The sequence below is a fragment of the Mastacembelus armatus genome, chromosome 14 (assembly GCF_900324485.2).
Source record: "Mastacembelus armatus chromosome 14, fMasArm1.2, whole genome shotgun sequence".
NCBI classification, from domain to species: domain Eukaryota; kingdom Metazoa; phylum Chordata; class Actinopteri; order Synbranchiformes; family Mastacembelidae; genus Mastacembelus; species Mastacembelus armatus.
Window position 1 is genome coordinate 15,026,058 of NC_046646.1, and position 13,243 is coordinate 15,039,300.

Below are 13,243 nucleotides of genomic sequence, written 5' to 3' on the forward strand. Positions count from 1 at the left end.
GTCTTTACAAAGCTTGCTGTCTGGGCTCTGAGGTGGAGCTGCCTGGCAGGAGGCCTGTTCACCCCTGAGCTCTGCTCAGACTTCTAAAGCTCAGCTACCTTTGATGAAGGCATGAAAGTTGTCACAGTGCCAAAAGACTCCGGCCACCACTGCACATACACATTGTTCTAATGGAAGCTAGTCCAAGTCATAGCAGAGCTCAATTTAAAAAGCAGCCACACTGATACAAGCACTAAATACAGAGAGCCAGAAAAGTAAGAGAGAAACCAGCACCAAGAAGAGTTTGTTTATATACATGGCATAGTAAAGGCTTAGAAGGTGCATGTAGAAAAAGGTATAGTTTAGCATTTACTTACTTACAGTTAACAGGTTGAAATAGAAGTTGAATGAGTAAATATTGTGCCACTGATTATTTTGTATTATGTAACAGTCTTCTAATGTTAGGAGAGAAAATGTCCTGGAAGCACCTACCTGGAAGCTCCTTATCTCCCTTCATCCATCTGATGGTGGCAGCAGGCTTACTGCTCATGGCAGTGCAGGTCATCTCTGTCTCATTGCCCTCGCTCAGGACCTCATCCCGGTCTTCGATGATGGGGTTACCCGGAGGAACTACGAAAGGACACACAGACCAAACTCTGTCAACACTGGGAAATGGTGTACTCTCTACGCCCTCAGCTCTACATAGTGAGAAAACAGAGCTGACATAGAAGAGATGATATTTTTAAATAAAACATTTTTAAACTAGGTCAGACGACAAAGACACACAGCACACTGTCTACTGGAATTAGCTTAATTATGAATAATTGGAAAGGTCACCATGATCAAGAGCACTATGGTGGCTATGATGCATCTTGTTCAAATACCTTGCTTAATACAATTCATTTTTAATGACATTTACATGCATACATGGCTATAGTTAATTTAAATGTCATTATGTAATCTATATGTATGTAAATTAACAAAAGGGTTGATTTTGCTGAGCCCTATTCAAAAACAAAAGGGTATAAACATTAAGTCTAATACTGAATCTTTAATACTCACTAAATTATAATTATATGTTAGTAAGAATAATAGATGTGGCTATTAATTCCTGTTCCACAGTTAATTTCATTGGTATTTACACCCTGCAGTAAATATATCTTTATAGACAATGAAAAATAAACTAACCCTGGGATAATGAAAGAAAAACAGATGTTTCTTTATTGGTTCAAAGTTGTTGTCTGATTTTAAGGTAAACTCTTTTTGCTTGCATACCAATATATAAACCATCCAAACACACTAGCAAAATTACAAGCAAGTGAAAAAGTGGAAAAACATACAGTATGGATATTTTCACAAAAACCACAATGTGTAGGCCACATTTTATGTGTACAGTAAAACTAGTGTATTTTGGGAAACCACACACCTCCACACAAAGGCAATTCTTGACACAGGTGTGTTTTTTTTTCTGTAGCCCGTATGCCTTCTTTCACCGTTGTGAGCTAAAGTGTGAATTATGACCTACTTTGCCACCAATGCCTGCAACCTGACAATTGTATATTAGCCTGTTTAAACACTGCGACATTTTGACACTTAATGAACACATGAAACACATAATAATCCCTTACCAAACATAGCTTACTGAGAGTCTCTCCTGATGACCATGTTGCTCTAGATGAGAACATATGCCCTTTCCCACAGTCTAAATTTGGATTAACAGGCTTTACATCCCTGCTACCAATAACACAGAGTTTGTGTGTGCATTTATATGTGTGTGTGTGTGTTTTGCTGTTGTACTTAGCACAGTGATGTCAGCGTAGGCTTCCTGCGGGGGGTCTGTGTAGAGCTGGCAAACATATCGACCCTCGTCTGACAGAGAGACATTAGACAGCGACACCCGCAGCTCGTTGTCTGAGAAGTTCACCAGCTGAAAGCGAGCGTCTTTCAATGCTGAAGGAGGAAAACACAAAAACAACATTTTTGACACATCTACTCAAAGTTAGGAGGTACATACAGTATGTCTACAGTTTAATAAATGAATACAAGTGATGTATAATTTTGACTAAAGCATCAAACGCCATAATGAATTCAGACACCACAATACTCAAATACATATTTTTTGCATGAAATATTGACTTAAGTATTAGGATTGTGAAATATTTTAATGGTGTTTTCATTATACTCCAGCATCAAATCCTGTACGTTTTGCATCCAAAAAATCAAAAACATTTCATGCATCCCACGGTGACGTCATCAGTTTGATTTTTTTCTGACCAATAGTGAAAAATTTCATAATAAAGAGCTAATGATTTTTAGATTTTCCTCTTTAATCAGCTAATTAGTCAGCTTGATTGCAGTCAATGTTGTAAAACACATGACAAAAATGAGTGTTACAGTATTTTTCTTTCTGCAAATCTAGATAAACAAGACTATGTTACACAAAAAAATAATAATTTACTGTTTTACCACAGAGCTGCACATTATCCTGCAAAACCCTTTAAGAATGAATAAACAGGAACCATCTAACAGGCAAATGCTTTTTCATTACTGTTCGTTTAGACAAATAATGATATACTAAGAATGATAAGGGTTTGTTGTCTTTTGTCTGCTTTTTAATTGATCCAAGGATTCTTTCAGTTGTTATGTTGTTTCACACAGAATCATTAGCCTAAATTCAAAAGGCATAGAAGAGTCCTGCTTTCTCTGGGTGAAGGCGAGGTTGTTTAAAAAGACATATTTCACAGTTTTGTTTTGTCTTTTTTAAAGGTGTTATTGACTAATTTGCTACTAGTCATTTTTGCTTCAAGACCATCACAACTTCAAGCATGCTTTAAAGGTCCTGTTTATGAGAAGAAAAACTATCCAATTTTAATTAGTCAACAACCAATCACACAGCAAACAGCAAAGTGACGCACAGCACAGAACACAGTATGCAGTAACAAAAAACAAAGGAAGGGAAATTAAAGCATGAGAAACCTTTCCTTGTTTAAAAGACATATATAGACATAAAGTATGTGCTAACAACATGGTTTGTATAAACAGGCCACATTTTTGGCTGTCCTTTAGTTGGCCTATAGCTGAATTGAAGATAAATCCATAAATCCTGTCTCTTCACCATCTGTAGCCACTTTCATCTTTCCTAACCTTGTTTCCCAACTATAAGCACACTCTATCAGCTGTAATGTAGAATGACAACATGTGGTTAAGATGAAAGTCTACCCGTCTCCATCCTCCTTCAATGTGATGATAAATTCTGGTCTGACTGACAGCAACTCCAGGATCTTTGCACTCTGTGCTCTCCTGCCATGGACCTGTGTACTCATCCTCTGGCTCTACTTCTTTATTTAAAGCTTAGAGAATTAAACTTAGATAGATCTGATACAGAACATCTCAAAACAAACATAAATAGCTGGAATAATCGCTGAGCTATATTATGATTTCACAACGATTTCACAGACGATGAACAGAAGGAACATAATGCTGCTCTATAGGCATACAGTATCTGCATTAAAAGACAGGCACAGTATGAGTGACTGAGTCATGGAAAAAAAGAGAAGAGAAACTGCCAGTGAGAATACTAATCACTACAATTTATTTTGTGCATCATTAAACAAGACGATCAGACCCATTTTAAGTGATACCATAAGGCTGACTGGAAATGAACTATTTTGTCACTATGTTAAGGAAAGATAGTTGGAAAAAAAAAATCAATCTCTGCATGTCTGTGCTGTTTTTTTTTTGGGGGGGGGGACAAAAAGAAAGACTTTAGTTCTACTGTTCTGTATTCTGCTACCACTCTTACTTTATATTTTAGAATTTCCATTAGTACAGCTATTAGTTTCTTTTGTCTGAGAACAATGAAGTCCTTATTGTGGGAAATAAATAATATGCCCTTAATTAGTACAGCTCATTCCAAAGCCTTGTTAGTCCTCATTAAAATAAGAGGTCAGTGTCTAATCCTAATGATTTAATTGAATTAAATGTTATGATATAACCATACTGATCTTGTGGGACACTGAAAGCATTCAACCTCTATTTTCTGAGAAAACACTGCTCTTAAGGAAGAAATACTCATACACTCTTTTAGCTATTATTATTAAAAAGATATATAGTAATAAATGTTAAGGACATTGTGATAAATAGTATCCAGTGGTTTAAGGGTGGTGGCAGAAATGTGAGCATTTAGTTAATTAAATGTATTATAGTGGGTTTCATTTTTGCTTGTCATTTTGACAGTAAAGATTCAAGTTATAATATTTGAGCAAGGTGTTCCATATATTTGTAGGACAATCTGCTATCTAACCAAATTAAACGTGTTTACAGTATAATGTTTTACTGCATCATTAATAAAAGAGGTACAGAAGTCACCAAAAGCAGATTGTGGCCCTGGCCTGGTTTAAAAGAAGATGGTATCATCATAAAAGACAGTATCATCAACATAAAACTGAACACTGCAATGCTGAGTTGAAATATAAATTTTATTTGTTTTTAGTGTGGATTTTTTTTAAACCATGAAGAGTAGTTTGAACTCATCTTTTCATCTTTTCTTCAGACTAACCTGAGAGTTTTCTGTCATGTTCCACTGTGTTTAACCTTTTCTTTCTTAAAATATTCTCAAAGATGCTGGGTAAGGTTGAAGTCTGATGTGTCCACAGGGAAAGTCATGCAAGCCAGCACAATTTTAAAGAAGTGATGGAATGAAACTACAAAGTTCAGCCAAAGAAATGTTTTGTATACAAACTCTCCCATTAGGGCTGAAGCTTCCAAATCACCTTTTGACCATACTTTTACCCAGAATAGTGTGTCTTTATTGATTTTGCTTTATAGTTTGGCTAGAAGATGGTACAGTAATACAAAGATTATGTGATCACTTCAGGTCCTTTTGATTTTATGAAAAAAATGACAAAATACCAAAAATAATTCCAATTTTAAAAAATTAAAAATTAATCAATTAAAAATAATAACCCTACAAATCTTATGCAAATTTCTTGTCAAAGAGACAAACATACAGTACCATACATAAACCTAACTGTTTGCACTGGAGTAACAATGCACATGGGGCTATGCTCGTTGGTAAATACAAGGTCTAGTCCCACTGTATATTGAGTAACATCCCTAAACTATTTCGTGTATCAATTTCACAAAAGCATTTCGTAAAGATCTTATAATCCTCTTATGTGTCACTTGTAAATAAGGCATTGTGGTGTAAGCATGAGGTGAATAAATAAATACTAATACATGTGGAGAAGAAACACTAGAGCTCTGTGGCAAGGACACAGTTCCACACGCTCAAAGTTTGGGACAACAATACTACAGGCTCAAAGAGCTACAAGGGCAGATGATGGAGAACAGCCTGGTTAACACAGTAGGGTTGAACACAGTGGTACATTTGAGCAAAAAAAAGCTCCAGTCCTGGCAAAGAGAAGGTGAGTCAGGCACGCAGCAGATAGTTCTTTTATTGTTATGTCACGGCACACTAGGATACATATTTCACTCCTCTGTGTGTACTTTGGACAAAAAAAGTGAGTGACCTTTAGCTTCATGCTCTTTTTGGCCCGTTCTTCTTCACTTGCTCTGTCGTATCAGATAGCATGACAAGGACATTGCAGATGCCTGACAAAAGGTAATTGATAGTCAGGTCTTTGGATAAGAGAAATCCGTCCAAACTCTGAAAGGCAGTAAATTATCTGATCTGTTGGTTTTTACAGCCGATGGTGATGAAGTTAATTTAAAAGCAGTGATAAGATAGTACAGTAGAGCTGTTCAGAAGGAGAGCCAAGAAAAGTTTGTGAGGTAGCTGAAGTCCAACTTTTGCTCTCCCTATTCAAGAGTGCACTATCACTAGTCATGGTGATTACTGCTGTTAAACAGCCTGCTAGCTTTAATGAAACTTGCATGTGACAGGCACTCCATGCATATGTGTTTATAAAAAATAAATATGAAAAGCTCCAAAATAATGGAAAATGGTGTGATATTCCTGATGAGTACTGTTGTTTTTCTGGTCAGTCTCCTTTTAGCAGCATTAACCTCCTACGTGAGGATTTTAGGTAGTAGAAAAAAAAACAATTGACTGCTGATTAATATTTAATTGGTCATTTATTGTTTGCTAATTATATAATTTGACCTGTTTTTCCATTGCAATAACAGATAAATTTATAAAAAAAAAAAGTGTTTTTCATCACTAGAACAGATTGACCTCATCAATAAATTTACAGCCAGTATTATACAAGGTAACATGATTGATGTTTTGCAATTGAACTTCAACATTTTCCCTCTTACGTGCTGTTTTTGCAAGAGATGGTCACCTTGAGTGGTGAAAAACACATTTTATGTTTTGAAGTTATCATAAATAGCCAAAGGTTAAATTCAAATGGAGGAAAATTGGAAAAGGCAGGTTATGATTCTCAAAACAGGCTGCGGAAACAATTTATTATATGAAAAGTTATCATCCATCACACTGCATTCATGATCTCTGCATTGAAATGAAGCTAGCAGTAAAGGTAAAAGTAAAGTGGATGAGACTTGTGAAAATAAAATTTAAAACAAAACATAAGACAGTGGGGATCAATACATCTTGTAATGGCTTTTTCTACCCTTTATCACCTTCTCTGACTGCATGATTTTAATTCATCTCACTTTTTCTTTTCCTTCTCTTGATTCATCTTCATTTGTTCTCTGCATTCCATTTGAATGTTTTTTTCTCTCCAGCCTCAGCAGAGAGCCTCATCCAGAGAGAGCAGGAGATGATGAATGTGCCTCGCCTAAGTGGCTGCAATCAATTGTGATTAGTGGCTGCCGCTACTTTTTGAGAGGAGCACATCAAAGTTTTATTATTGGGTGTCAGAGTGGGTGAGACAGGGTAGAGCGGGGGGTAATTACATTCTTACAACCAACCTCCCCCCCACTCATGGTGAAGTCCATGGTTCCACATCACAGTATAGTCCCCACCTAAATCCAGCGTTTGCTTCAGTGATGCTACGCTCTCGCTCTGACACAGCATCAGACCCAATCCTACCTGTTCGCCTATTCCACTTAGTAATCTATACTACATATATATATATATATATATATATATATATATATCTTTGCATCTCACATTTAAATCTAACCTTTTCTCATTAAATCAAACACAATACCTCCCTGTCAAATACAGTAAAGAGAGTGTGACCAAGAGACAAAGGTCCTCACAAATTTTAAACAACTTTTACAGTACTTGATGGGATTTTTTTGTTAAAATGACATCACCTGAGATACATGACTTCAGACTTCGCATATCTGCTGGATGTCTAAACAGGGAACCACTTGGTAAAATGTTAGCTCTAACAACATGGTAAGATGCATCAATGTATCAGGTCTATATTGCTGTGTGTTGTGTCTTACCACAAAGTGGCTTAAAATCACCTGTGACCCAGCTGTAAATCAACAGATGAATCTGAGATTTAAAGACAGATCTGCAATGTGAAGGACCAGTAGAAAACCTCACTCTCAACCAAACTGATGCAGCTGGACTCCCTTTTGCTTCTACTTTACATTATCATGCAAGACTACTTTCAAATATGAAGATGATCTAAAAACAAAAAAGATAATTTTTACTCAAGAAGAGTCAAAAGACACAGTTTTAGCCTTGGTATGGATGATGATGATGATAGCCAGGCCAATATGTGGTATTTTTTAATTGGCTTGGTTATAGAAAATAGCCTTTTTCATCAAGGATGCTCAGTGTGACACTGCTGCCTACTCATGCTTTGACATTGACAAAGATTGTGAAACAAAACCACCCCTGAGCCTCAGTCACTCTTGGGTCACTAGTTATTTTCCCTGACGCAGTCTTTGTACTTCTTGGTCTCTCATGATTCATATTTCTTTTCCAATTTAAGTATCGGTAATCTAATCACAGAAAGCTCAATAGCTGGATTTTTTCATTTGTAACATTTTCTATTCATTAAAATAAAAAAAAAAATGTTGCCAACTTCACTTTCTTTTCTATGTCCAATCATGTCATTCATATGAAAATACAGTACATATCTAACTGTCAATACAGGTTCACATGAAGCCTTTTACCATGAACCTTGGTGGCCTACAGTGGACAGATCATCTACTGCTAGAAAAGCTACGACTCGCTCCCTCCTCCACAAAAGAACAAGAGCAATGTTTCTGTCCATGTTCTCAAGTGCTCTTCTCAACCTTTCTCTACAAGTACCCATGTAGGTGTGTATTTGAAGAAGTTTCTTTGCAAGTGACGTTAAAAGTATGTGCCTGTGCATGATACATTTGTGGAAAAATAGTGAGGATAATGCAGCCCAAAGTGTACATCATAGCACTGATACAATTAAGATCTTGCTGCAAATTTAAATGTTAGTTTATATTGCAATGTTGGTCTGTGATGTTCAATAATTCTAACAGGGAACCATTTAATTATCAATATTGAAGCAAACAATATTTCTTTCTAAGTAGATACTCATAAATGTGTGGTATTTGGAATTTTTAAGTGTATCCATTTTAAAATATTGGCTTACTGATGATAATAATGTAGTCCTGAGTGTTTATCATTTCTGACTCTGAAAAAGGTAATATTATTATTGTAACATCACCATCTATGCATAACTTGTTGCAAACAATAGTAAAAAACAACAGTCCACACTTTTCCAGAAGTAAATTGGTGCAGATTAGTGTGACGTGAACGTGGCAATGCAATGCTCTTGTGCCATTCTGGTGGAACATCTGTTTGTTTAAGACAGTATGGGCACTGCAGGTCATTAAAGCGACATTAAAAGCCAAAGTATAAAAGACCTTCAAGGAGCAGTCTATCAATTTTATACACACCAGTTCACTCATCATAGGCCTGTCAACTGGCCATGTCTCAACTTGGGCTTTAGGGACCACAGCAACACCCCAGCTGTGAGTCGAGAAGTTTAGATGATGTGCTTGTTTACAAGGCAGGGGAGGACTTAATGAAAGAGACTGTGTAGTTGCATTATGGGAAAGACAGTAGGCTGATTGCTTTAGGACCTTAACCCATATACTGTCGGAAAGAAAAGATCAGGATCTCTCAACCTGTGGTGATTTGATGTTTATTTTGCCAATGTTTTTTTCATCACGTAGCTTGGTATTGCAATACAAAATCACTAGAAGAAATCCAACTTTATAAAACTAAATCTAAATAAAATGGAGACAGAAAGAAATGTGTAAGAACTATATATGGTAGACAACTAGTAAAGTTACTTTGTGCGTGTAACTGCAGGCAGTTTCAAAGCACTCCTTTCCTTCTGTCTCTTTACCCTCTCTTGCTCTCCATCTCACACTTGCAAACATAATCCACCACTGTGGATTCAGTCTGAGATGGCAGATGTGATATTTTGAAGGGGGCAATGTTGTTTGGAGGTTGCTTGGTGGAGGCCATGTCATAATGAAGGAGTGCAGCTGCGGCGAAGATGCCTGCTAAGGATCACAGGAGACCAAGGAACCCCCTGTCAAAGAAGAACACCTTGCCCTTGACAGTCAGCTTGTGAGAGTCAGCTCACAGTGGCTTGGCGCAACAGCAGATAAATACCAAGCTTGGTTTAACATACGCATGAGGGCTTTCTGCGAGTGTGTGCCCTTGTGTGGTGTGTAGAAGCTGTGTTTGTAAGGCAGTGAACACACTTAAGAAGGGGGTGGTGAGTGTAAAGAAGGGATTGACACTCGCCCTGCATGGTTTCTGGTTGATCAGAATGTAGAAAGATGTGTTTGTGCTCATGCTTGAAGTCTTATCGCAAAACACAGCTAATAAAAATGTACTACTGCACAGAAAACAACACGGAACTATTTTAGATCTGCAATAACACCTGGTGGAAATACAGCTTATTATGCTGAACATGTGGCATGTGAACATTTGTGCTAATTAATAAAAAAATGTTAATTAATGCATTTTAGAAAAGGTGTTTTCAAATTCAACTTTCACTAGTACTTCTACTTGTGTATTTCTTGAATATTTTGGTTTGATTTAAATTTCTCAGCTGTATTTTTCAAGCTATACGTTTTGCTTTGCCACCTTACCCTTTACTTAAAAGCTGCAGATTTCCAAAGAAACTTAAATCCTCATATCTTATCAGTTCTTATGGATAAAGATTTGGCAAATAACTACTAGCTTCTAGGAGCATTACTGTGATTATGTATCTGTCAACCCAATAAATAAAGGTCCAATATTCCCTCTTGTTTTGGTCTCTATACTTACTGAGAAAATTATTATAAAATGATTATGAATAATTTCCTCTTTAGATTGTAAGTTCTCCAGTATGTTCACCAACAGTCGCAATGTGCTGTGTTACTGGGCATTGCCAGCTGAAGCTGTAAAAGCACAGGCTGCATTGATATTTCTCCTATCTTGTTTGACAAAGGGGACTGCCTACTCTAAGGGTTTTTCAAATGGTAGTTTCAGTATATCATGTTGAGTGTTTTATGATAATTTCAGATGCTGCACTAGCAAGGCCACAGTCACTGCGATGATTCCCACAAGGTAGCATGCATCTATATCTCTGTATTAGTAAAAGTACTTATTTCAAAGCAAGCTCTTATAAAACTTGCGATAGTTACAGCATTTTCCAACAAAACAACAAAAAAAAAGTAATTTCAGGTAACATTAAAAAGAGATTCATGTAATGTGAAATTATGACATCAATTATGATATAAATAAAAACAGAGCCTTTCACAGCTCAAACCGTCTCTCTGCCTTTTCATTACTTGTTGGAGGATACATCTTTGTTCAGTGCCAGTGTGTGGGAGTAGGGTTAGATACACATACTCACCAAGCTTGGGTCAAGCTGACCCATACCAGCCTGTTGAATTGTTGGTGAGAGGGCATTGAGAGGAACACTAGCTTTAACAACTACAAGTAACAACACTCCATGTCAATTGTAGAACTACTGATTTAGTTTTGGGGGGTTAATTAGAATGAAGTACTGTTCATGTTTGTCGTCTGACATTTTCACCACGTTCCTGTGATTAACAACAGATGTGTGTTAATCACCGTTTCCTAAAAGTGATTCAGCTTCTAAAAAACACACAGGTTTGAACACAGAGCTAAAACTTGCTTGCTCTATCATTTTTCACCTTTTTGTACATGACATGGGTCATCTTGTGCTAATTTCAAGTATTTCAATTATGATATATAATTTCAAGAGTCCTCTTATTTTGAAACTCCACACTGCACGTGCTTTTTTGTTATGTGCATATTTGGAGGTTACAACAAAGTGCTACTGGAATAAAGTTACAGAGGTCTACTAAGGTCAACATTCAAATACACAGAGGCTTGAGAAACATAATTAAAAAAACTAAAACCCAGCAAAACAGAGTGCAGAAAAGAGTATGTCCAGCTGAACACAGCTAATTAAAGCTGTGACATGATAATTGGGCAGGATACGAATTAACACAAAATGTCAAACATTTTAGGATATTAGCTTCTTTTCTTAAAACAGACATGCTGACACATGTTTGGTAGATTAAATTAACCTCATTCACAATCCTGCTGTAGACATGTGGGTCAAACTTAATGCAGCTCTCTGGAAGTGCAAGTAATGTAAGAGAATATTAATTAATTTTATACAACTCTACCACTGTCTCCAGTCGCATTTTTTGATTAAACTACATACTTAATGATATTGGTCGTCATTTATTAGCTTTTTCTTTCAATTCTGGCTTGGCAACATTTGACCAAATGCAAATGACATGTCTGCTTGCAAAATTAACTAGTAAAACTGACATAAATGCACCACGGAGATTGATTTTGTTGGATCACATCGAGCTGCTTTGGACTATAATTAAACACATCTGATATCAATCACATTATGACATGGCAGTGCTGAGAGATCTGTCTCACAGCAGACGGTGCATGCTAACGGCTGCAGCATACTTTCCTGAGAAAAAACTTACTATACACAAGATTTTGGAGCTGTACTATCTAATAACTGGAGTGAGTTCAGAAGGAATGTGTATAAGTGAAAGTAAAACTCAGGTACATTCTCTTTTAAGACTAATTTCTACACATTTGACATATATGGCAACAGCTATTCTGTAAGATGTCCATGAATTAAAAATATCACAGACAAATTGTTGTTCTTTAAAACTGTATTATATATATCCATGTCGGTGTGCAATGGCTCAAGACTTTTATTATGAAATTGAAGACATTTTGTTCTTACAATAATCAGTTACGACTTGAGATCATTCAACATTATTTCTCGCTGGTTACCTCCATTTCTTGCCTTGTACTCACTCGATCAGAAATAATAACTGGTTATTTTTATACACTTGTGTTTCTAAGTTGGTATTGGAACAACCGGTGATCTTGCTGCTTTCAGAACTTTGCAACTAAAATACTAAAATCCACTCAAAATTAAATCTATTCTTGGGAAAATTCAAATAAACAACAGCTTAGTTTGAGAGAGTTCCACAGGTGACTCTTTTGGGCAAGTTGCTTTGCTGTAATGAAGGTGAAAGTTACAACTGAGATAGAAATTGGCCAATTTAGCAACTCCTTTGAATAAAACATGTATAAATGGTTGGCAGTGGTTAAAGTCTGATTTTTTCATGTCAGCTGTACCAGTCTAAATACTGTAACATAGTCTAAATGTACCTACAGAAAAGAAAATCATGTGTGAATAACACAGCCTGTAGGTGACAGTACAGTGTTATATAATACTCACGTCTCATGTCTCTGAAGTAAATTGTCTGTCTGTTGGGGTTGAGCAGCTGGATAACGGAGTCGTCATTGTTCTTCACCCGACAGCTGATGATTGCCATCTCGCCCTCCACCACGGACACATTATCTGTCACCAGGTTCTGACTCACCACTGGACAGGACAAGAAGAAGGACACATAAATTACCACAAGTATTTTAGTATATCAGTAAAAGAAAAGGTAATCCAGAGTTACAGTGAAAGCCTCACCCCCACCCCCTCAAAGACACCTGGGCTAATGACAATGAGGTTTTTAATGTGGTCTGTGAAAATGGGACATAATCACGATGGCACAGAAACCAGGTGAGGGGTGTGACTACAAAAATAGCATAAATGGGTTTAATGTACCTTCAATGACACCCTCTATATATTCATCACTACTTATCCTGGAACATCCCACCTAACGCTGGGCAAGAGGCAGGGTACACCCTAAGAGCCCATGCAGGACATGGGGAGAATGTGCAAACACCATACAGGAACCCAGAACCTTCTAGCTGTGAGGCGACAGTGCTAACCACCAGCTCACACTTCCATTAATTAAAGGACCAAGA

The 13,243-nt window shown here is 36.8% G+C and overlaps 1 protein-coding gene across 3 annotated transcripts in view; it reads right to left on the reverse strand.

Moving 5' to 3' along the window:
* Positions 1–13,243, reverse strand: part of cadm1a (cell adhesion molecule 1a) — a 309,318-nt gene that overhangs the window by 54,953 nt on the left and 241,122 nt on the right. For all 3 annotated transcript variants that reach the window (XM_026328921.1, XM_026328919.1, XM_026328920.1), the window contains 3 exons: positions 12,660–12,806; positions 1,777–1,929; positions 472–609 (listed from right to left, as the gene is read on the reverse strand). In XM_026328921.1, the coding sequence (XP_026184706.1) occupies positions 472–609; positions 1,777–1,929; positions 12,660–12,806 (438 nt within the window). The remainder of the gene's footprint in view (positions 1–471; positions 610–1,776; positions 1,930–12,659; positions 12,807–13,243) is intronic.